The sequence below is a fragment of the Macrobrachium rosenbergii genome, chromosome 3 (assembly GCF_040412425.1).
Source record: "Macrobrachium rosenbergii isolate ZJJX-2024 chromosome 3, ASM4041242v1, whole genome shotgun sequence".
NCBI lineage: Eukaryota > Metazoa > Arthropoda > Malacostraca > Decapoda > Palaemonidae > Macrobrachium > Macrobrachium rosenbergii.
Window position 1 is genome coordinate 91,978,330 of NC_089743.1, and position 24,208 is coordinate 92,002,537.

At 37.4% G+C, this 24,208-nt stretch overlaps 1 protein-coding gene across 1 annotated transcript; it reads left to right on the top strand.

Annotated features, from left to right (window-relative positions):
* The first annotated feature begins 2,669 nt into the window (after positions 1-2,669).
* On the top strand, positions 2,670-23,884 carry Ubc7 (ubiquitin conjugating enzyme 7). The gene is made up of 5 exons (XM_067085558.1): positions 2,670-2,832; positions 8,768-8,849; positions 13,229-13,347; positions 15,912-16,052; positions 19,926-23,884. Exons 1-5 carry the CDS (start codon positions 2,790-2,792, stop codon positions 20,045-20,047), a joined length of 507 nt encoding a protein of 168 aa, XP_066941659.1. The 5' UTR covers positions 2,670-2,789; the 3' UTR covers positions 20,048-23,884.
* The last annotated feature ends 324 nt before the right edge of the window (positions 23,885-24,208 follow it).

The window sequence follows — 24,208 nt, forward strand, 5'->3', positions numbered from 1 at the left end:
AGTTGGCAGTACGGACATGTAAATTAAAGCAAATTAAAGCCACTGTGAATTCGTGCATTTTGATGAAATCAGATACATGCACGACTCTCCTCCGAATAGACTTCAAACTGTTTGCAATCGCATCCAAGATGATACGTGTTATGAGCATACAACGTTACTGATCAACTATTTTCTCCTGCTCGGAAGTCAGTGTCACATATGTGCCTGCCCACCGTCAGCCTCAAGCCCCTTTCTATAGAAAGGTCTCTCACATACCGGCATAGATGACATCGCAAATCACTTTCCCACGCGACAAGTGTGAATTTTAATGTAGGAAGAACGGAGGATGATAGGTCGGTTGGTTGAAGCAGCCTACAATTCGGAAGTGTTAGGTGCCCTGAAAGTGTCTGTATGATACAGGCGAATGGTGCAGTGCGAATAGGATTGTCTGATACGCTTCTGTAAACCTTCTGTGCAAGTATATAGGCAGCTAGTGTTGTGCAGCAATTCACCAATTCAAAGATGTGCAATGTCGATGCAGTCTGCTTGGAAGTCAAAAAAGCGAAAATATAAAAACGAGTAAAAACAAATCCTCTTTTAAGAAGTCCGTGGGAAGATGAGACTGTTGGCAGAATTATTCACTCTATTTATAATTTTTTAAATTTAAAATGGACTACATGACGTGCCTGCTTGTGCCCACACGGTTCTATCTCTCTCTCTTTCTCCAACACACACACACACACACACACACACACACACACACACACACACACACACACACACACACACATATATATATATATATATATATATATATATATATATATATATATATATATATATATATATATATATTGCAAAGAGGGAAACCTCTTCCTCGCCAACCCACCTGTCATAATTACCGTAAAGTAAAATCATAAGAATAAATGTCTAACGTCTTGTGAATTCATAATAAATGAAGAAGCTGTGGATAAATAATTAGCCTCTTTAATTTCTCTCTCACCCATCCCTCAGGGTAAACTTTAACCTTCCCCTTGACTGTGTGACTTGCCCGAGCCCTTAATTCCAGGCGCTGTCCTGCGGAGGTTAATCCTTGCCAGCACGGGGTGACTCACGAGAGAAAGCAGGTTGGCGCCATGACACCTTGGCAGGCGTGACCTCGGAAAGCAGTCCTCCATCTCCCTTCGAGTTACTCCCTTGCTTTCCCACGTGGCTGTCTAGAAGCCTGAGTTACTTTTGTTGTGACCACCTTCATTATTCATTATCACCCTCCATTGCTGGTGCCTTTAGATGAGGAAACCCCATCTTCTGAAGAAGGTAATGTACCCGAATTAAGGTTCTCAAAGTCAGTCACGTACCCCATTATTTCCTATCACTATTTTATTTTCTTTTCTCAGCGCGATCTACCTCAGTGAGACCTGTGTCGTAAAAAAAGTGTAACCTAGTAACGTAAATGTAGTAACCTGTGTTGCAGAATCGCGTTGCTTGGCGCCATAAATGCAACCCCTTCTATTCCCTCAACTTATGTTGGCTATTTAGTAACCGCTGCATTCTCGATTACAGATAGGATTGCTTGCTCTGGAACCACCTCATCATCTTGCATGTACACAGTGGCCCGCCTTTGTGTCCATCGTGAGTCATTCACCTGGTGTTTAGTTGACTGTACGGCAGGAATCTGTTTCCCTGTCCATCCTTATTCTCCATTCTTCTGGGTGTTTTTTGATGTAAATATAATTAATTACGTGAATCCTAAGTGTTTACCTGATCACTCCCTCGTTTGAAGAAAGGTCCTAAACCGACATTCTATTTTATGTGCTTTTGTCTGAGCCCAGAGCTAGAGGTTAGATGCGACTACTACTAACCGTCCCCCACCACCTCTTTTCCTACGGTAAATTCTGTAAATCTGTCAAAATCATTCTATGACCTCAAAGCAGCCAAGTTGACCTCCTGTCCAAATCAAACCCCCACACACACACACACACACACACACACACATATATATATATATATATATATATATATATATATATATATATATATATATATATATATATATATATATATATATAGGCCTATATTTGAAATTTTATCACACTGATTTATATATACAATCATGAAGCTACAAATGTTGTTTAATATCAAATTCACGCCCCTTTGGGAATATCCCCGATGGGGAATTATCAACGAAGGGGAATTTATAAGTGATAAATGGTTCGGTACTGCCGGGTACCGATCCATTTATCACTTATAAATTCCCCGTCAGATATTCAAGTAGCGTGAATTTGATAACAAATTTGTAGCATCATATTATATATATATATATTTGACATTAAATAATATTTATATATATATATATATATATATATATATTTTCTTGAACTTTACACTCGCTTTAATAACGAAATATGGTAAAAAAGAGAAAAAAATCTTTCTCTGAAACCGTTATTGCTACTTTTCAAGCAGAACAAAAAACCGCTTAGATGAAGGAACGGACTTTCCCTGTGAAGGACGACCACACTCCTGGCCTTTTTTTTTTTTTTTTTACATAACCTAACTCGGATGACGAGCAAAATATCAAAACAGGTATCCTGCTCGATACTGACCTTCAGTTTGCATCGAGTGACGTGTCCTAAATTTAGTATATATAGTCCATATTGGTGTGCCAGATCTGAAAAAGAATACGCTTTCTAGTTAGTACTTTCCATATCAGCTGGGAGAGAAGAAGAAGAAGAAGAAGAATCAGCTGAGCGAAGTGTCAACAAACTGTCGCATAGGAATTAGGAAATCGAGGCCAATTTTGCAAGATTGCAATGGCAGGCAGGGCTCTGAAGCGGTTAATGACAGAGTACAAACGTTAGTAGGATTTTGAAATAGCTTTTTTGTATGTTTTAAGCGGAGCGCGAGTGATGTAGGTCGTGTTTAGTAGGTAATGCATGCGATAGGGTCTAGTCTGCCACTTACGGTAACCCTCTGTGTTTTTGACTACTGGTTTCTGTTTACCTCTTATTTACTCGTTTCTGCTTCCCTTACCTCTAATTGACTCGTTTCTGTATCCCTTACCTCTAATTTATTTGTTTATGTTTCCTTAACAAGTAGGCTAATATAGCCTATTAGTTTCTGTTTCCCTTACCGCTAATCTGTTTGCTTCTGTTTCCCTTACAACTAATTTACTCGTTTCTGTTTCCATTACCACTAGCCTAGGCTAATGTATTCATTTCTGTTTCCCTTACCACTAGTCTAATCTGTTAGTTAATTTTCCCTTACCCCTAATCTACTTCTTTCTGTTTCCCTTACCTCTAATTTACTCGTTTCTGTTTCCCTTACCACTAATCTATTCGTTTCTATTTCCCTTACCACTAGGCTAATCTATTAGGCTAGTTTCTGTTTCCGGTATAGCCCTAATGCAGTGCAGGTGAGATGATTTGCGAACGGCAGAACTCCGCTTCGGGTTTTCCTTGGAAATTGACTTTTCCTATTGTGATTTGGTCGCTTATCAAGAATTTACCCTTACTCTTTGTTGCTCGACTGTAATTAACCTGTAATTGACCTCAGAACTGATTATATTTTTGCCATTGCGCATGCGCAGTGTTATAGGGGAACTTTTGGTAAAATTGGAGTTTCCTTCACCAGAGGCTCCGCCCCCCCTGGCTAAGTAATGCGGCCTACTGGGTTAGGTTAGGTTAGGGTATGTTAGGTTAGTGTGGTTCCTTTTATAATGGATTTCCTTAGCCAGTCCCTTCTTGAACATATGGCTGCCTAATGTTCTCTCGTATTCGCAGAACCGTTCCATACAGTCTGTGAGGAGCTAATACTTAGAAATACCAAATTTACTGTCTTCTGTTTATGTTTTTACATTCATCTCCAATTGGTTGGTACTAAACACGCGTCCCACAGAGCTTTTCTGTAGAATTACCCTGACATCTAACAATTATGGGGACCACAGTAAAAAACCCAGGGTTTTGGGTGGAGGAAACACCAATGAAAGCAATATCTTCCATTACATGAGTTAAGTTTGTATATTAAGACAATTTAGGAAGTAAGCTGTGGAATGGAGGCCAATTAATTTTGTGAATTTTTTGTGACTCGCACCATAGTCATGTGATACCCCTTTCCTCTCCACCTCTTCCTCATCGATAAGTGAATCAGTGCACAAAATTCTCATTGAGCCAGTCAACATTAGTATAATGCCTAGATATTTTGCCTGGCTGTTTAATGTTCGCTCTGCACATCCTTTCGCACCTACTACTAAAAGTTAGCTTACATCTTCACGCTCAGGTGCGATTGGCATTTAAAAAAATTCAAATTACACTTGGCTAACCCTTTAGGACTGTCTCCGCAGGTGGTGTCAGAATCTTTATGTTCAAGTCGAAATTCTTCATGCCATCTGCTTCTACAGTCGGTGTGAACTGGCATTGTTATGTTTCAATGATTTCTGGATAAATTTCTCCTGTACATTATTGTGCTTGTTTTCTGTTTTTTTTTTTTGCATTATATCAGCTACAACAAACAAAGATGAAAGCATTAGGCTGTATAGGAAGAGTTTGCGAAACAATGTTTCGGTTTTGCAGAATGACCCGTAGCCGACGTTAGCCTAGCTCAGGCACGAGTGTGGTTTTCTTGATGTCAAGGTACGAGATGATGGAATTTTGTGTAGTATTGGAAAATGTCAAGGAATGATGCTGCACCTTTTCCAGTTTTGAAGTGGCTTAGAGCTGGGTTAGGACTTACATACGATATAGCCTAAGTCATCTCTTATAGGTCAGGTACTTAGGCTTAATTGTGAAGTGGAAGTACCTTTGATTGAGTATTTTGTTTTTAGTACTACAGCTCGATTACTGCAAGAGTAATATATGTTTATATATATAATATGCATATATATGTACAACAATGTTTTTGTATGCATATGTAGATAGGCCTATGTATATATGTGTATACAGTATATACATATGTACTGTAGATATATGTTATTGTGTAGTATCACTGTTTTACTGTTTTGCCTGCTCTGTCTACATTCCCCTCCCATTTTGTAGGCTACATTTTATAAGGCATGCAGGTAAAATAAAATACAATACAATAGGCTAAACTATCCCATGTTTACAATACTTTAGGCTAGGGTACCATAGGCCTGAGCACCGTAGGTTAGGCTATCATACCCAAAAATAAATACTGGCCTAATGGCTTTGTGGCCAACCTTTAGGACGTAGAGGTGGATATGTCAATCTGTAACAGATATTACATCCTACACCACTGTCACCATATACTGTAGTACTTTTAATAATAATAGTTAATAATAAAATTAGTCCTGAAGAGGCGACCCCATATAAAAATGGGAACAAGCTGAGAAGAAGAAGCAGAAGAAGAAGAAGAAGTAGTCTTGAAGAGGCAGAGTTTCTTGATGATGCGTCAGACTTCTAACCTCACCTTGATAGACTTGCTTCCGAGGCTTATGAGAGGAATGTATTTTTCCTTTTCTCAACTCAGTTGTAAAGTAACAGAAACAGTTGTGTATAAATCATTTTAAGTAGCCCTGCTCAGCCATTAGTAGCTGTTTTTTGACAGTGGCTCAATTGTCTCCTTAACCCGTAAGTGTTTAAGACTGTCACCTGCTATGCCTCAAATCAGGATATTAGATTCATGGAGCTACCTTGGAAGTCTTCCCTCTAGGGTCCTGCCCCTACAGCCTTTTTTACATGTCAGTTCCATGTAGAATTCCCCCAAACTACTCTCAAGTTCTGCTTCAGTAGTGTTCTGGCTCACATTCTAAGTGGAAAAATTTACACATGTAACCCTAACTGATGTTTTGAACTCCCAGTTCAAGTAGGCTGTGTGGATCCTCTGTAGGCCATGTGCAGACTTTCAGAAGTGCTTGGCAAGGTGTCAAGTCGAACTTTTGGTAGTGATGGTTCTCAGGGAAAGATACTTTGTACCTTTGTTTTTCTTTTATCCCTGTCATCTTCTTGATATCCTTCTCTCCAGACTCTTCACACAGAGAAGTTCAGAGTTTGGAAAGATAGATTGGACAGTTATTATGCAACGAGGCCATCGAGCCATGGGCATTTCTTGCCTTAAAAGTTTATTCATATGCCTCCCTTTTCGATGAGGCTTTCAGTTTGCTACTGGCAGTCTTTCAGAAGGGTCAAGGATAATTTCTGTGAATGCATAGGACACATACTTCCACTTCCCGGTACACCTTCAGTTGAAGTAAAGTATTCTGCAAGTCGAAGTTTTAGCAGTATGGAGTCATCTGCTTGATATCACAGTAATTCTCTCTTGTTTGGACGACTGGCTCGTTCTCACCAAAGGGTTTTTTATGATGACCTTGAGGGTGAAGAACCTCAGGAAAGGTTTTTTGTTCTATGTTAACTAAACTATGCTTTTCTGACCCAGTCAGTTGCTTATCTAGGGATGAAGATCAGCTCTGTCTTGGTGGGGGTTTTCCAACAGAGAGATGGTTAGCCAATTTTCTACCACTTTTTAGACCTGTAATGGGTTGGCCTGTAGTCCTCAAGAACCTTTACTCTGTAATCAGATGTTTTGGAGGCAGACTGGGGGCCATTCTGTGTCCTCAGATGTCTCAGAGGCAGATTGGGGGCCATTTTGAGGAACATTGATGTTAGGGAGTAGGAAGGTAAACTCCCTACATCTCTGGGCAGTTTAGAATGGTCTTTTGCTAGTCTTGATTCTTACATAAGATGACAACAAGACAGTTCAAGAGAGTTGCTCAGGCCAGCAAAGAAACTTCCTTATCCTTTGGACAGAGTCCAGCAGCATCATTTCATTACCTCATTTGTCCTAGGAAAAACCTTTGTTATTCAAGACCAACTCATCAGAAAAAGGCAAGGTCTCCAGTCAGGTAGTCTCCTCTTCCTCAGGTTTGGCAGACGACACCGTCTGTCGTCACGGTTGCATGGTGACGTCATGCAAGAAACCTGTAACTTCCCTATCCATGCAACAACACCCACTGTCATCAAGGTTACATGGTGACGTCATACAAGAATCCTCTACCTTCTCCACCCAAATGCCCATTCACTCCATCTGGTACTGTCTCCCGGCATTCCGTGACGTCATTGCTGATGTTCTGGCATTGTCACCTCTTCCATCTCAGTTCCTCTGTTTAGGTTTTAGGAGTTTCAGCCATGTTTTTGGTTGATTCCCCTATAGTATTTAAGTGGTGCATAGCTTGTGTGGTTCTGTTTTCACCTCCATTTGCTGAAGATGAATCAGTTAACTAGTGCTCTTTAGTTTACTCCTACCTCAGCTCCTGTTAAAATGAATAAGTTAACACAGATTATGGTAAGATGCGTTATCACGGAAGTAGAGCCTTTTGGAGTGGGTGAACAGTTGAAAGAGCAAGCTAGGAAACTGTTTAGTGTTTAATAGCTCGGCTCCTAACACAAACAGTGTAGTGTAGTGTTTGTACAGTACATGAGGTATAAAGCCCTTAGTCCTTTCATTCACGGCGGTGATGCTTTCTCCTTAACCAAATATGATAGAAACCTTGCTTTCTATCTTATTGTTAGTTGTTAGGAAATCCTGCTTTTGAATCTGGGAGCTTGAAGGTGCACATTGGTGTATAGGAGCATACCTTCATGTATGAAGGTGGTAGCATCTTTAGCTTTGGACTGTCGATTATGGTCACTAGTACTCTACAAGATAGAGTCCTTTTTTCCCTGTAGGTATCCTCTGACAAGTCTTGCTACGAGGGTCTTACACCCTGTTGTGGTTCCAACATCTGGCTACAGTACTTGCCAATAAGGATCACACAAGAGGCTGGAATGTTGAGAAGCTTTTTTCTCCTCATTAAAAAGCTTTGAGTTCGCTTGACTGAACGTTGTTTCTCTGGTTGCATTAACCCACCATCCTCATTCAGTGTAGTAGTCAGTTAACTTTAAACAGTAGGTAAGATTCATTCCAAATAATGAGAATTTTCTTGATAAAATTAATTATTCAGATTCTTACCTACTGTTAAAATGGAAACCCACCCAGCCTCCCCACATCATATTTGGTGGTCATGAAGAAATCTGATTCAAAAGTAAACATTCTGACACCACCTGGTGGGAAACAGGTGACTGCAAAGTCCTAATAGGTTAGCCAAGCGTAATTTGAATTTTTTTAAATGCCAATTTACACCTGATGGGGAGAAGATGTAAGCTAACTTCAACAGTAGGTAAGTAGTATCCAAAAATAATTTTATCATGAAAATGATCATTTATATGAGCACTTGCACTTTAATGTGGTCAGTTGTATATACCCATTTACTGGGAAAAGTGTTCATAGGTGTGGCACAGATATGGGAATTAGAGTTTAACATGGGATTACTGAATGTATGGTCTTTGACATACAGGGAGGTGAAAGGTTAAGCCAGGTGATACTGTATTGTTATTTAATAATTAATTGTTGATTGTCACTGTGATACAAAGATTATGTAAAATGTGAAAAAGTGTTAGCACTTATATTTGAACAATAGTTGTGAGATTCATTCAGATTTCAAACATAAAATCATAAATTTTATCAGGAAAATGCTTGCAGTGTAAATATGATAATGGTAACTTGTACATGAATGAGTTTAAGAACTAGATTTGGCTAAATAGGCTTGCCATGCAGTTGCATTTATTCAATATTGTTTTGTTTTGCCATTACATCTATTATGTTTGTGAGACATAGACAATATGAGAAGATTATCTCTCCAAATTTTTATTGGTGAAAAACTACATTGGAGGTTTATGTGACTATAATTTTAGTTTTCTTATACTGTATTTAGTCACTGAAATACTATGAATCTTTTCAGAGTTGACACTGAATCCCCCAGAAGGAATAATTGCTGGCCCTACCAATGAAGAAAACTTTTTTGAATGGGAAGCGCTCATCATGTAAGTAAATCTTATACAAATTTGCGTTGATGTATTAATTCTGTGTTGTTGTTTGAATGAGAAGGTATCTGATCTACTATTCTATGCCTCTTGTTTCATTGTGCTGTCCAAACAAATAAAGAGGGGTAGGCAATTGACTGCATGATATGCTGGAATGATGGTGAGGATTCATCTCACCATACAGTTACTGCATAACCTTGTGTACCTTTGCAAAGGGTGCTGTTGCTCTGAAAGAGAAAAGGAAGAACCATGACCATTCTTTTCTCAGCTGCTGTAGGAGTCTGATTTTTATTATCCCTTTTTATTAATTTATTCCACTGTCTTCTGTTTGCACATAATTTTTATAGCCTTTTCCTTGAATATTTACCCTTGATTCTCTTTACTGCCCAGTGCCAATTTACTCTGATTCATATTCTCAAAAAATTTTTTTAATTGATGTTATGCTAGAGTTTCTTTTAATTAAATCTTAAGTATCTAGAAATTTTTTATCTTTTCTCTGAACTGTAACCACTGTAAAGAGTCATAAATGGTAAATGACGTTTGAGAAACGTCATAGCGTAGTTCCTTGATACCTTTTTGATGTTTCAAGAACATTATGCTCCAAAAGTGGGTTAAGTTAGTTTTTATTTTCTTTATGCTTAATGGGGTCACAATTTTTGGTTATTTTGAAATGTGTCAACATATGATTTTATTTTTTTAATGGGTTGTGGTGCTGAGGTAGCATAATGGTTAGCAATCAGGTAAATTAGGTTTCTCTACAATTTGCAATTGTATAATGTACAGTACTTGGATCAGATATCTGAGAGATAGCCATTTCACGAAGGATGGCTTGAGAGAGACTCTTAAATTGATATTCCTGTTGGCAGGGAATCCCTTTAGTACATAATCACACTACAGTATATTTTATTTTTACAGAGCTGAGCCTGCAACTGAATTTATATGGTTAGCAGAAGCGAGGCCAACTTCATCATTCACAATTTAGATAAAGCAACTTTCTTCTCGTTGTCGACAAAAAATGTCAGGATTTATGATGATTGTTTTGAATAATCCTTAATATTGTATCACTCATTAGGTATGAAATGATAGCAGGTTAGGTTTTGAGGTCATAATGAACATGTATCTCTACAGTATTTAGTAGTTAGAAATTACACCCAGTAAAGTGTCTTGCAGGCTGTCAGTTGAATTGCAAGAATTTTGCAGATCTCTATAGTTATCTTATACCTGTGATTAAAGGACTTAGCATTGTGAGTCAGGCTAATGTATGGGCTTTGTTGAGGATCAGGATTGAAACTTGGGGACTTTTCAGAACTTTCTGAAGATATTCATTTGACAATTGTATTTCTAGAAAGGAAGTTTCTTGTTGGCCCTAAAGAAATCTTTAAGGAGGCCAATTGAACTTGTGATTCAGGCTTTTTTAAGGATTATAATTGTATGGTTATGAATATCCTGGCTTGTGCTCTTTGCAGATGGTCAGCAAATTGCATGGAATCCCATTTTAGGCTTTCCCCACCAAGAACTATGTTTTGCGTTGTTATCTTTATTCCTGACTTTGGAGCAAAGAACCAGCTTTTTTTTTTATGAGTCCCATGATGTTATGGTACCCTTTGCTTCCTGATGTGGTTGGTCTTGTGAGGGAAAGAAGACCAGCAAACTTCTCAACTTCGGGGAGCCATAAAGTGCCTAAAGACATCGAATCAATAAATGGCTTGAAGATATATATGGTATAGAGAATGATATCTAGAAATGTTGCCTATTAGTTATCTCTAGAAATATTCCTTCTGGATGAAGGGAAACGGTCAGTCTTCTTGGACTGGTGTAGTAAGAGGGACCTACATCCCCTCAAAACAACTGTAAGAAAGGTAGTAGATTTCCTTCTCTTTCTGAGGAACGAGAAAAACCTCTCCGTCTAGGATGTGAAAGGTATAGATCAGCCCTTTCCAAAGTTTTCAAAGCTAGAGATATTGATCTGGCATCATCTTGGGAGATCTCAGATATGATCAAACACTTTAAGAAAAGTTGTTCTCCTCGAAATATGAAACCTCCAGGTCCCCTTATGAACCAATCAGAACTTCTTCAGACAGGGACTTAACATTGAAAACAGTGTTTCTTTTAGCTTTAGCAACTGCTAAAAGAGTTCTTGGATGGATGGAAATGGCTTTCAATTTTCTGCCGGACTTCATCGCAAAGACCCAGAATCCATCGTCTCATGACCCAAGATTTGATGGCTTCTTCACTCTGTCTCTTAAGGACTTTGTGGATAACGATCAGGAATAAATGTTGCTTTGCCCTGTACGCGCAGTAAAAGCTTACCTAAAGCATACGGCCTACCTCAGACCAGCACAATGTAGACTTTTCGTTGGCACAGGTTGTATTAAAAAGGAGATTTCCAAAAACACGATCTTCTTTTGGCTGAGGGAAGTAATAAGCAAAGCTTATAGTTTGGAACATGATGTATCTACCATACCAACACACTTTAGGGCCCATGACATCAGGAGTATTGACCCATCAGTTGCCTTTAAGAAGAGCTATGCTGTGGGACAGATCCGCTGCACTGGAGTTTGGAACAGACAAACCACCTTCATGTCTTTTAATTTGAAAGATGTCACATGTAAGTCACTGGACACCTTCTCCTTAGGCCCGGTGGTGGCAGCTCAACAAGTGGTGTGAAAGATATGATCTTTTAGCTCTGTTCGCATTCATTGAGCGTCTCTTCTCCGTATTATCACTTGGGTCCGGCATGTGATGTTCACGGGATAGGACCATCTGGCTCCGTTTGAACGTAGAGCTCCCATGTTCCGTCACATCACTTTAAAGAGTGAGTATTATTCTTTTAAAAATGTTTTATTTTTGGTGGTTACTTGTAATTGGCCTTGCTTGTTTATGGAGAGATCTTCCTCCCTCCTCTTTATGAGTCTCCTATCACTTGATGTTGTGGCATTTGTAAACAGTGTCGGAACAAATGACAAATTCAAGAATGATTTGTATTTTTCCTAACATACAAACCCACAACATCATGCGAATTTTTAATTTCCCACCTCATGCCTCCCCTCTTTCCCGATCTCTCTCTCATGCATCTTGGCCGAAATATCACGGTTCCCTCGGCTATTCACAAATTGGGGGATGGTGGTCCTGCGGGCCTCTCTTATAGCTAGTGCTACTCTCTAAAAGCAAGTCTACCATAGCCGTCTGTGCATATGCGCCTAAGGATACTCGTGTCACATGATGCTGTAGGTTTGTATATTAGGAAAAATGCAAATTATTGTTGGATTCGTCATTTTTAGCCCTTATAAGTTTGTGCAACGCCTGTGTTGGCTTCGAAGGAATTATACATACGTGCAGCGTGACTCATCTGTGGCTGCTTGGAAGGAATATGCATACACAACATGACTTGTCTGTGCCTCGTTGGAAAGATTAATACTTACGTGCATCGTGACATGTCTGTGTCTGCTACACGTATGTGCAACATGACACATCTATGTCTGCTTAGAAGGAATAATACATACGAGCAATGTGACACGTTTGTGTCTGCTTTGAAGGCATAATATGTAAGTGCAACTTGACCGATAACAACTCTCCTTGATTGTTTTCGTGGATATATTCTTATTTTGTTCTCCCTTGTCTATGGACTTAGGGGTCTGTCTTTATGGACTGTGGGCATATCAGCTATCATCCATACCGTGTTGAAAATATTGCTTCTCGTCCAGTCAGTGAAGTTTAGCAACGATTGGGTCTGGGAACACCGGATGCTGTTGACATCTAGGAGACATCTTTTGCATCCATGGTTAGAAACGTTGGGGCTAGTCAGTACTTGGATAAGTGACCTCCTAGGAATTTCATATGCTGTTTGCATCTAAGAGACATCTTTCGCATCCACGATTCAAGTCTTAGGCTTACAACTTTCTGTCATTCTGCCTGATTCGTTGGGAGATCAACGGTGTATGAGCATTCTGTTTCTAAGGACCGTAAAGGCTACCAAGTGCCCGAAGGCCTTTTTCTTTACCATTCAGGAAAATGCCTCACTGAATTCAGCTCAGTGAGGCAATGAACAACATTTATGGAATACCATAATAAGTGATGGGGGTTCAAGTAGTCTTGAAATACTATAATGAATGATACAAGATTATTTTGTTTGGTAAATAATTCAAGTAATGACAACATACCATACTGGTTATAACAGAATGGTTACAGTAAGGGACTTGCAGTTATGGAGGACTTGCATTTATGGAAAGATGGAAGATATTTTTATTTTTGTGAGCAGTGTTTAAAATATCTAGATGGGTTTTATGAATGTTATAGATTATAATTATTTGTAATGAAAAAGCTAAAAGCTATCTTCACTTTGTTATTATTTTTATTCTGTGTTGTATCCCAAACTTCAGGGGCCCGGAAGGAACGTGTTTCGAGTGTGGAGTCTTCCCAGCTAAATTAATTTTCCCCCCGGACTATCCGTTGTCACCTCCTAAGATGCAATTTACTTGTGAAATGTTTCATCCTAACAGTAAGTACTGTTAATAAAAATTATTTTACTTAATTATGTATCAAATAATCTTAATTTTATTTTGTCTTAAGTACTTTTTGAGTTTTACAGTGATGGACTGAAAGGAAAGGTTTATGAGTTCCATTATATGGTTTTATTGATTTTTATTTGCAATGAACTGTTAAATTAGCTTATGTAGACATGTCACTAAATTACTGCATATGTATAAAGCATTTCAGTGAACATGAAGGATAATTTATTGAAAGCTGATTAGTTTATCTTTCAAAAGGAATTATAACGAAGACATGGGTAACAAAGGTGTCATAGGTCTTAATTCATAAATTGCATTGTAAGCTAACTTTTCTTTATTTCAGGGATAGTCTCCATTAGGGTACTGGTTTGATATTTCGGAACGGATAATTAAAAAGTCTCAGTTGTCAGACTTCATTATATCTTTGCTTTTTGTTTCATGCATAAAAATAATTACTTGATTATAGTACGGTATATGTTATCTGGTACAGTACTGTTCAGTAAAGTATACAGTTTCATATTGTTGGTGCAGTACAGTCATCTCTTGTTTATCTGTGCTAATACTCTAGATATGGAAATGTTTAGTGAATATGAGCAAGATGTGGCTAAGGGCAGTTCCCTCTGCTTAACTGTGCTAGGGTACCCTGAACCTAAGCCAAGATTGCAATTTATGTGGCTGACCCAGTGCAGACACCTAATAATTAATAAAACCTATACAAGTACTAAATAATTAATAAAACCGAATGGCTAAAATCTGCGAATACTTAAAATAATAAGTTCAAACACAAAAAAAACTCTGAAAAAACCTGAGTATAGTTTTATTGCACTTAGTCATGAAAATGAATGAAAATATAGTCCAAGGACACACGAATAGGTGAATTTTGAGAGACCGTGAATACGGGCGTGTACTGTATAATATAACAGTATATAGCATTGCATAAAAAAGAAGTCCAAGGGAACACATTTTACTTGAAATGCAGTATTATAGCATGCTATGCACCAACAAGTGAACTCCTGAAGAAATGAAAGGTGAATTTCTTAAAGAACCAGAATGTTATAGATGAAATAGAAGAAGGGGTGTAAGTGTTGTTGGTGGCATGAATACAAAAGTGGATAAGAACAGTGAGGATACAGAACCTGTAATAGGCAAGGAAGCCCTGTATGAGAATGGAAATGGAAGTCGTATGTAATTTATTAGTTTTTGTGTTGCGAATAATCTTATGATGGAAGGTATGCTTTTTCCTAATATAAGGACGTCCATAAATGCACTTTTGACATCACTCGATACATAAAAACTATCACTTAACTTTTCATTAAGGGAAAAAAGAACACTGAAGTATGTTAGAAGCTATAGAAGACCAGATGTCAGCTGTGATCTTAAATCTTATCTCTGCACTAAAGCTGTAACTCATTGACTGAGTATCTAGATTTAATACAATTAAGGTGCTTGCAGATGAAAATCGTAAGGATTTTGTAACTGAATGCCAGAATAGATTTGCATTTGAGAAACCATGTCTGAGGAGGTCCTGATAATCAGTGGGATTGGACTATATCAGGAATGTGTATCAGTCAGCTGAAAAAGTACTGCAATAAGGGGCAACAAGGTCAAAACTTTGGATATCAGATGAGACATGGAATGTAAAAAAACTGAAAAAAGCAAAATGTATTTGCAGAAGAATTTGAGGAGGGAGATGACGAACACAAAATATAATATACCAACTACTTCAGACTAGAAAGTGAAGTTGAAGAAAGCCCAAGAAGGAATAAGAGAGGAAGTTTGGAAAAACAGGTGGATGATCGTGTCAGCCTTGTATTCAGGGAGTTCCATTGATGATAGAGTAGCCCACAGGATCATATTATCAGTGAAGTATTCTTGGATGAAAAGAAGAATAGGAAAGTACATATTAAAGGGAGGGGTGGGTCAGCAATAAACAGAAGAAGAAGAAACAATGTTGGGCAGAACATAAACATAGTTATGAGGTCATGAATAAGAGACTAGTAGGTAATGTCACTGATATACAGTACCAAAAGCTGGAGAATTTTTGTATGTACTAATGAATGATTATGCAGTATGAAAACTTTTAGTGAATTTGTGCTTTTGAGGGTGTGTATCCTTTAGCACAGAAAAGAGGGCAGGTTGGCTCTTATGCAAATTCATAGAAAGTGAATAATTAAGATATTTGTATTTGGGTATTCTTTTTTTCTTGGTGATTTTGGGATTTGGTATAGCATTATTTTTTCTGGCTCAGCTCCCATGTCTATAGGGGGTTTGTAGTTTGCAGATTTAGTAAGCTGATTTGTATATTTTTATAAGATGTCTCTTTTGAATGTTTATTTTTTCAGTAATTTTTGTAGGAAGTGATGAAATATGTCTTTTGTTTGACTTGGGAATTTATTGTTGTTTGCATAGGACGTCTGGTCTCCTAAACGTTCTTATACTCTTGGGATATTGCTAATTTATATTAGGTTAAAATTTACTGCTATAAAAATGCAAGAACTGCGTCATTGGTATAAAAATACCAGTACAGTATTTCATAAACCTCTCTTGATTGCAGTATACTCTGATGGTCGCGTGTGCATATCCATCCTCCATGCTCCTGGCGATGATCCAATGGGCTATGAATCTAGTGCAGAAAGGTGGAGTCCTGTGCAGAGTGTAGAGAAAATTTTGCTTTCTGTTGTTTCAATGTTAGCTGGTAAGTATGTTTGTGTACAGTACAGGCAGTCCCCGGGTTACGATGGGTCCGGCTTATGACGTTCCGAGGTTACGACGCTTTTCAAATATATTCATCCGAAATTATTCCCGGTTTACGTTGCGTGTTCTGGGGTTACGACGCCAATCCGATAGAAGGAACATGGCTGAAAAATGGCAGAATAATAAAAATTTAGAGTTTTTTTTTGATGAAAAAATGCAATAAAAATGCAGTTTACATCATTTTCCATTCACCCAAAGCATTAAAAGCAAGGTTTTCTTTGGATTTCTGATGATTTTCGACGATTTTTCGGCATACGATGATTTTCAGCTGATGACACGGCGTAGGAACAGAACCCCTGTCGTAAACCAGGGACTGCCTGTATTGGTTTTTCGTTAAAAAGTGTTGTTTATTATTTGTATTTTTGCATTGGGCAAGGAATGTTATAATTCTATGGAAGATTTGAAACTCAGAAATTGCAGATTTACTAAATAAGGGCCTGTACTTCAAGAGTGATTGTTTATAATTTGTATAGGTTAGGTAAGTGGTTTTACCTTTCATGGTTGTACCTACAAGGATAGGTAAATTTCTGGGAAGTTACTAACTTAACATCAGTTTCTAACTGGTTACAGAGGTAGGGTAAAATTTTAGTCATACAGTTTCCAGTTACAGGAAAGCCTTAAGCAGGAGGACCCACACCAAATTAAAGTTTTAAATGATCAAATACAAAGCCATAGTGAAAGAAATATTTATTTAACAGTGATCTGAAAAAATTCTGGAATGTTTAAATGTGTTCTCAGACACAGGCCAAATACAGATATGTGTAAATAGTTTAGGCCTGAGCTGATGAAAGTTCTTAATAACTTGATGTGATGTTTGTAGTAAATCTGAAGGTGCCTGTATTTTTTAAACTAAATGTTTGATTTTAGAGTGTAAATCTGCCTAAGGTGCTGATTATAAATGTATTTTTTATGACTAAAATTTAATAGTGGAGTTTCAAAAAATGACAGGCAACTGATATTTTAGAATGTGTGCTGAATTTCAGGTTGAAATACAATTACTATAAAGTAAAGGATAGGAAAATGCTGCTAAGGGTTAACCAAGTTTGCATAAAATCCATTACTCTTTAATGTTTCTAAATATAAGGACCTGTGAGCAGTGGATGATTTAGGTACTGGTTTCATTGTCTCCCAATGAACATGTGAAAAACTGCAGACTCCAAGGTGGTTTTCTTCTTCTCCAGTGAATGAACTTGTGGCTGTCTTGTATTGCTGGTTCTGAGTTCAAGACCCACTCAGGGCTTGTTAGATTTTTCACATTGCACATGACCTTACTGTCTCATGTGGGTGGAGAGGGTTCTAGGGGACAGATCACATATGTGTGTGTGTTTGTTCCTTAGGGCCTGCATCTTTCAACTGAAATAGGAACAATTTGGGACTAAATGTGACCATTTTATTCTACCATATGGGCGAAATGTAATACATTTCAGAATCCATACATGAAAATTGTTGAATTCCACCTAACATGATGAGCTTCCAAAGGAATTTAGGATTCAGGATGCAGTCTTTATGGCTGTTCTTGCTTGAATTCACTCAGTGAGGTTAACATTGTAAAAATAAAGATGGAAATCTTGGTGTAGTGCAGTATTTTAAGATGAAGACCTTGAGGAGTTTGGAGGAATTAGGCGTAGCAGTGATTTAAGAAATTTACAAATTACAGGCAGTCCCCATGTTATGTGGGACTCGACTTATGTCATTTTGATCTTATGACGCTTTTCAGATACTGTATATTCTTAAAAAAATCGGATCCGGGTTACAGCGGATGTTCCAAAGTTACATAGTTTCAGTCTTATGGCGCCGTAAGTGTCAAAAGACTGGAGCTAGTTTCTGAGCGGTGTAGCTGTAAGGGGTGAGAAGCCACCGGGAAGGTTTGTTAAGGGGTGAGAAAATCAATTTATTTTAAAATCCTTTCTTTCCCAAGGTTGATGTAAGTCTTCTCTCTCTCTCTCTCTCTCTCTCTCTCTCTCTCTCTCTCTCTCTCTCTCTCTCTCTCTCTCTCTCTCTCTCTGAGATAAGAGAGAGAGAGATTTTTATGCATATGTAACATATATGTTTATTTGTTTTGTATAGTTTTATAGATAAACAGGACGTTACTTTGTCATTGACTTTTTCATATTTTGCATGCAAAATTGCACCTTTTGCATTTCAGTAACTTGGAAAATATAGTAAATTAGGTGAAATTTTAGCATAGTTCTGTGGCATTCCCAGTCTTTTCTGTTATGACAAGCGGGAGAGAGACGTAGGCCTAACCGTCAATCATCATAACCTATTGACGTGAAGGATGCTGGGCAAACAGTCTCTCTCTCTCTCTCTCTCTCTCTCTCTCTCTCTCTCTCTCTCTCTCTCTCTCTCTCTCTCTCTCTCTCTCTCTCTCTCTCTCTCTCTCTCATTTTTAGATAGTGTTTAGGTAAGGAATTCTTCACTTTTTTTTTATTTTTATAAATTGTTTAGGTAAGGAATTCATAACTTATTCATTTTTATAAATTTTTTAATACAGTGTTCTGACTTACGTAATTTCCTGACTTCCGTTACGCCTCAGGAACGGAACTCTGACATAACCCGGGGACTGCCTATTGGAAGTGGTACCGGTACCAAAGTCCTAAACTAACTGACAGAGCAAGACATTGTTATTTGGGTGCTGTGATGCACCATTTGTCAAGTTGAGAGGTACTAGATGCTGAAGAGGAGAGAGATGACAAAGAAGAAATTGAAGAGCAGCATCAAATTTAATGGAATGTGGCATTAAATGCTATTTAGGCAGTCACAGAATTTGTGATTATTGTCAGGATAACAATCCCAAGATAATTTTAAGTTTAAAGGGTGTTTCACGACTTCCAGACATTAAAAAGAGCAGCATTGTTAAATGACTTGTTAAAGAGCTGCTAAAAAGTCTCCCAGAACTGCCACCATTGTGATCACACCAGCAGTTACTAGAAGAATCCATGGTGTTAGACCATGAACTCCTGGAGGTTGAGAAGTCCAAGTCTTTAATGAATTCTTGGAGGTTAACCAACCCCTGAAGTTTTTGTAAGGTCCTCTGCTTTTCGAGCTCCCCCGTGTAGGCTGATATTCTTTCCTAAACTTTTCCTGCAAATTTAAGTACATTAGAAGTAAAGTAAGTGGCAAATGGGAATGTGTGGGTGTTATTGGGGTGCTGTAAATGGCATTGGAGGTAGAGATAGTAAGATTGGGTTTATTTTAATGTGAGACGAAATTTGTAGTAGCAAAAGTAGTGCTGTCAGTGGTATTCAGTAATATAGATTTTGTACGGTTGACCAAGAGGACATGTTAGGACATTTGGTTTTTTGGAAGCGGTTCAATCCTGAAGAAAGAGTAATGGGGCTTTTCTTGTAAATTTGTGTCCTTTCTGCATTTTTTTTCATACTACTACTGTGCAAGATATCAAACTGTTATGTGTAAATTTGAACTCTGCCAGCTTGCAAGGTTCTTCACTGTTGCTGTATTCATGTCATGCCAGTCATTTATACAGATGTCACCATCTGCATTATATTTCAGAGTATGCGGTAGATGTGGTCATGTTCCTGAAATAATACCAGGGAAGCTTCTTTTACATCTGAATTACTATCAAGATAATTGCAACATGTTTTGAGGATATTCTTTGATAAGTATAATAGTACTGTTAACATGAATCCATTTGTAGTAGCTGTATACAGGATGGAATTTATGCATTAATTTTTTATTACTTTCAGTTATAATTTTTAATTGTCGTCGTGTGTGTTCAGGTACATAATGAAATGAATCTGTAATTCACGATTACTCCAAATTCATGCTGTTTCACAATGGATTTTATTTTCAGAACCAAATGATGAGAGCAGTGCAAATGTTGATGCAGCAAAAATGTGGAGGGATGATCGAGAACAGTTCAACAAAATAGCTGAGAGACTGGTCAGAAATACATTGAATATACCATACCCTTAGGAACATTATTTTAAATTTCTGCATGCGGTGTGATTTTGATGACACTTATAGCTATACAGTAAACCCGCCGTATTCGCGGGGGCTGTGTACCACACCTCCCGCGAATAGCTAAGATCTGCGAATACTTAAAACCCCCCTAAAAACACTTAGAACTGCCTATTTTGATTGTTCATACACAAAAAAACTAAAAATGCTTATACCTGAGTATTTTAATAGTTTTATCACAAAAAGTGCATTTAGTCATGAAAATGATATGAAAATACAGTAATTAGTGAATATTTCTCAGTGAAAATGAATAGGTGAGTCCGCAAATCGTGAGACGCGAATACGGGGGGCTTACTGTATATGGTATCTCTGATAACTATCACTGTATTACATTGTAAATTATTTCATGTATAGTGTGCAACAAATATGGCATTATCATGTTCAGACAGACCAAATAGGCAAGGAAATTTCTTCCAGAAGAGGGAGGTAAATGGGAAACAGATTTCTTAGGAATTTGATTTTGTTTTGGGCTTCCTGATGCTAAAATATCCATAATATTATACTGTATTTTATAGTGTTATTGTTGATGAGTGTATTTAGAAATAAATGTTTTTGATTGAAAACTGCTTTATTGATTGTCTGAGCTAACTATTTGTAAATGATTTTGTTCAAATTTGGTGAAAAGTTTGTGTGTAACACTATAATTGCAAAGCGCAAAGAGAAATTCTGTTATGGAAGGATGCAGAGAGGAACTCTATTATGGAAGGGTGATTTAAATGTGTTTCTTTTAAACAGTTTTAAAGCTTGAAGGTTAGAAGACAGGTTACTGTTAGTACCCAGTTTGCTGATTAACGTGTAGACAGGCAGTCCCCGGTTTACGACGGGGGTTCCGTTCTTACACCGCGTCGTAAGCCAAAAATCGTCAAAAATCCTAAGAAAACCTGACTTTTAATGCTCTTTGTGTATTGACAACGATGTAGACTGCATTTTTAATGAGTTTTTCATAAAAAAACCCTCCAAATTTTTATTATTCTGCCGTTTTGGAGCCATATTTTTCCGTCGGATTGGCGTACAATGCGTTCTAACCCTGGAACATGCATCATAAACCGGGAAATAATTTCTGATGAATATATCTGAAAAGCGGCGTAACCTCGGAACGTCGTAAGCCGGACCCGTCGTAAACCGGGGACTGCCCGTATGTGTATCATGAGACTTTTGAAGACCTAATCATGAAGCTAATTGTAAGGGGGTCGCATCATACACAGGATATAAAAATAGCGTATGTAATATTCACATATTAGTATCATATTATAAAATACAAATAACGAATACAGTATGCATCTTTTCCATGGATCTTTTAAATTTATAAAAAGTTATGCTTTACTTCACTGTATCCAGTAATATTGTATGTACAGTATTCTCATATTACTATTGAATTATAAAATACAAACATAGCAATCGTGCACCATTTGCATTGTTTAGGTTTTTGTGAAACGAGGATAGGTACCTTTTGGGAATTTTTGTTTAGGCACCAGTTTCCGTTTAAAGATAACCAAGGGGGGAAGTTTCGTCCCATCTGCCATACACGTTAAAACAACAGTACAATGTGTTCTTTCTTGCCCTTTCCAATTTTATTTACGGTCGAGTTTGATGGTGTATTGAAGTTTAGGGGAGTCTCATCCGTGTTGCCGATGCTCGATGATTTATAATCATTAACAGCTTGAACATTTTTGTTTTCTCAGTTTCAGCTACAGCTTGCAGCTTAAATTTAGTAGTACATTTCTTTGCTGATCTTTTCTCCATAGCGAATGAGGGTATACAGTACTGTAATGTAGAAATATATCGGTCCTATTCTGTTTAACGTCATTTGTAACGTAAATAAGGTAATTATTTATTATTGTACGATGGTTGAAATGCAAGCAAAACATTTATTGTTATCCAGTTTGGTTGTTCATAACAAAATAGCTGTTTCTCGTTTGGTTGTTTATGGCTGTACTCGTTTACGCAACGAGTATAGCGTTACCAACAATACTTTTATTAACCTCTCTTACTTTTTTAATTTATTTATATAGAAGATGGGAAAAAGAGATGGAGGAAAAGAGATTTGTCTATTGTAATTTGGTCTCTCAGAAAAGGACCTCTCATGATACATGCGACACATGATAACATAATTTTTTATGGGTGAAAAATTGGGGGTTGCATGATATGTGAGACAGCGCGTTACACGAGTATATACGCTTAATTTAAATCTGCATTATCTTGCTATATCCAGAGAATGAAACATATAGCCTATGTAATATACTTTTATGAATGTTTTAGATATTATGCGCTATTCTTGATGTAGAGCCCATCCAAGATTGCACGAAAAGTCCCAGGAAAATTAAAGAATAATAAGAATGGCTCCTTTGTGTATGGTTTTCTAGCCATTCTCTGAAATTCAGTTTTTACTGAACAGTGAAAGCAATTAAACGTGTAAAGAATTGGATCCCATTTGTGTCAACCAATACTCACATTGTTACTGTGTTAAAATAGTTCGAAACAGATTTTCCTGTCTAGAAGCAGCCACAGAATCTTTCTTAAATGAGAGAAGAAAATCAGGGCAAGGTATAGTTGAACAAGTTGAACAGTTAAGTGGAAAGAGACCAAAGAGAATGCACAAAAATTAAAATGCAAAGAGCAGTGCAGCTGGATGCTGCAAAGGACAGTACCATCCACAGTGGGTTTTGCAAGGCACGTTGTCAGTGGTACGCCTCACGAAAGTTAGATGCATATTATTCCGGTGTGATGGTGTATCAGCTTTCAAGTTTGGTATTCATGTGGAATTGCAGTTTTGTTCGTAAAGAATTAATTGTGATCATAAATAAAATGCACAGTGTATTTGTGGATTGTTATGGTGTATGAAATGACTGAAAGAAATTTATTTTTGTATTATAAAGAGTTTGCAAAAATGTGCTGTCAGATCATTTTGGAAGTCATTGATTGTATCATTACTTCAAAATTAAGAATAAATAGGATGTAGGAATTATGTGCATATGTTCATTAAAACACAATGAATTGAGCAAGGATAAAGTATCAGTAGTTGAGTGTAAGTCCTAGGTAGTGCCGAGTGATTTAGTATAGGTTGAGAATCTTTTATCCGAAATTCAGAAACCAAAAACCTCCAAAATCTGAGTTTTAGATCACTGACAAATTGAAAATTCCACAAAGCACAGGGAATGTTCCTAGGTGATGTAAGTAGATCTCTTATGAATTGTGTACTGTTATTCAAGTCCAAGTTTGATAAAATTAATATCCCTAATTGAAATGTGATTCATGCTGTTATGTCAATCAGTAATATCCCTAATTGAAATGTGATTCATGCTATTGTGTCAATCAGTAAACATGCATTACTGTACATATTTACACAAGGTTTCAGCCACAGCGAAACAATTTCTTAAGTTCAACTAGCTCATGACATGTTTTGGGCAATGTAAGGCTTTCGTGAGTTTATGTCTGTGTAAAAGAGAGAGTCAGTGCATGCAGGTCGAGCATTAGTAAGTTAATTTCAGAAATCCTCCCAGTGATTGCACACATACATTTATAAAGATTTTGATAGGTATGCTGTATTAAATTTTTGGTAGATGTATGCAAGCACACACTCATGAGTAATGCATATGTTACTTTTGTTAATTTTATTGTCCCTTCATATATTGTTGCATTCATTACTGTACTTAACAGCTTGCAATGCCCTCCTCAAAAGTTGCTTATTTAAAAAAATTGCCAAAACCTTTTGTTCTCTCTCTCTCTCTCTCTCTCTCTCTCTCTCTCTCTCTCTCTCTCTCTCTCTCTCTCTCTCTCTCTCTCTCTCTCATAGACAGCATGCACACATATTTTATCAACTTATTATTTCTCTATATGTCTTTATGTAATTCTATATTGATTGAATACCTGTACCCTATACAGTACATACATTACAGACACGTTTTCTTTATTTATTGAATTCTACCTTCGTTATGCGACTTCTGTGACATGAAGTTTACCTAGTTTACCTTCCTGACAATGACAAAGAAAATGTCAGTCATTAAGTTTACAGTCCCATTCATTACTTGCTTTTACCTTACTGCAAGTGCAAAAGGAAATAGCAACCAATGAATGGTATAGTACATTAGTATACTGAACTGTAAATGCACTAAAGTT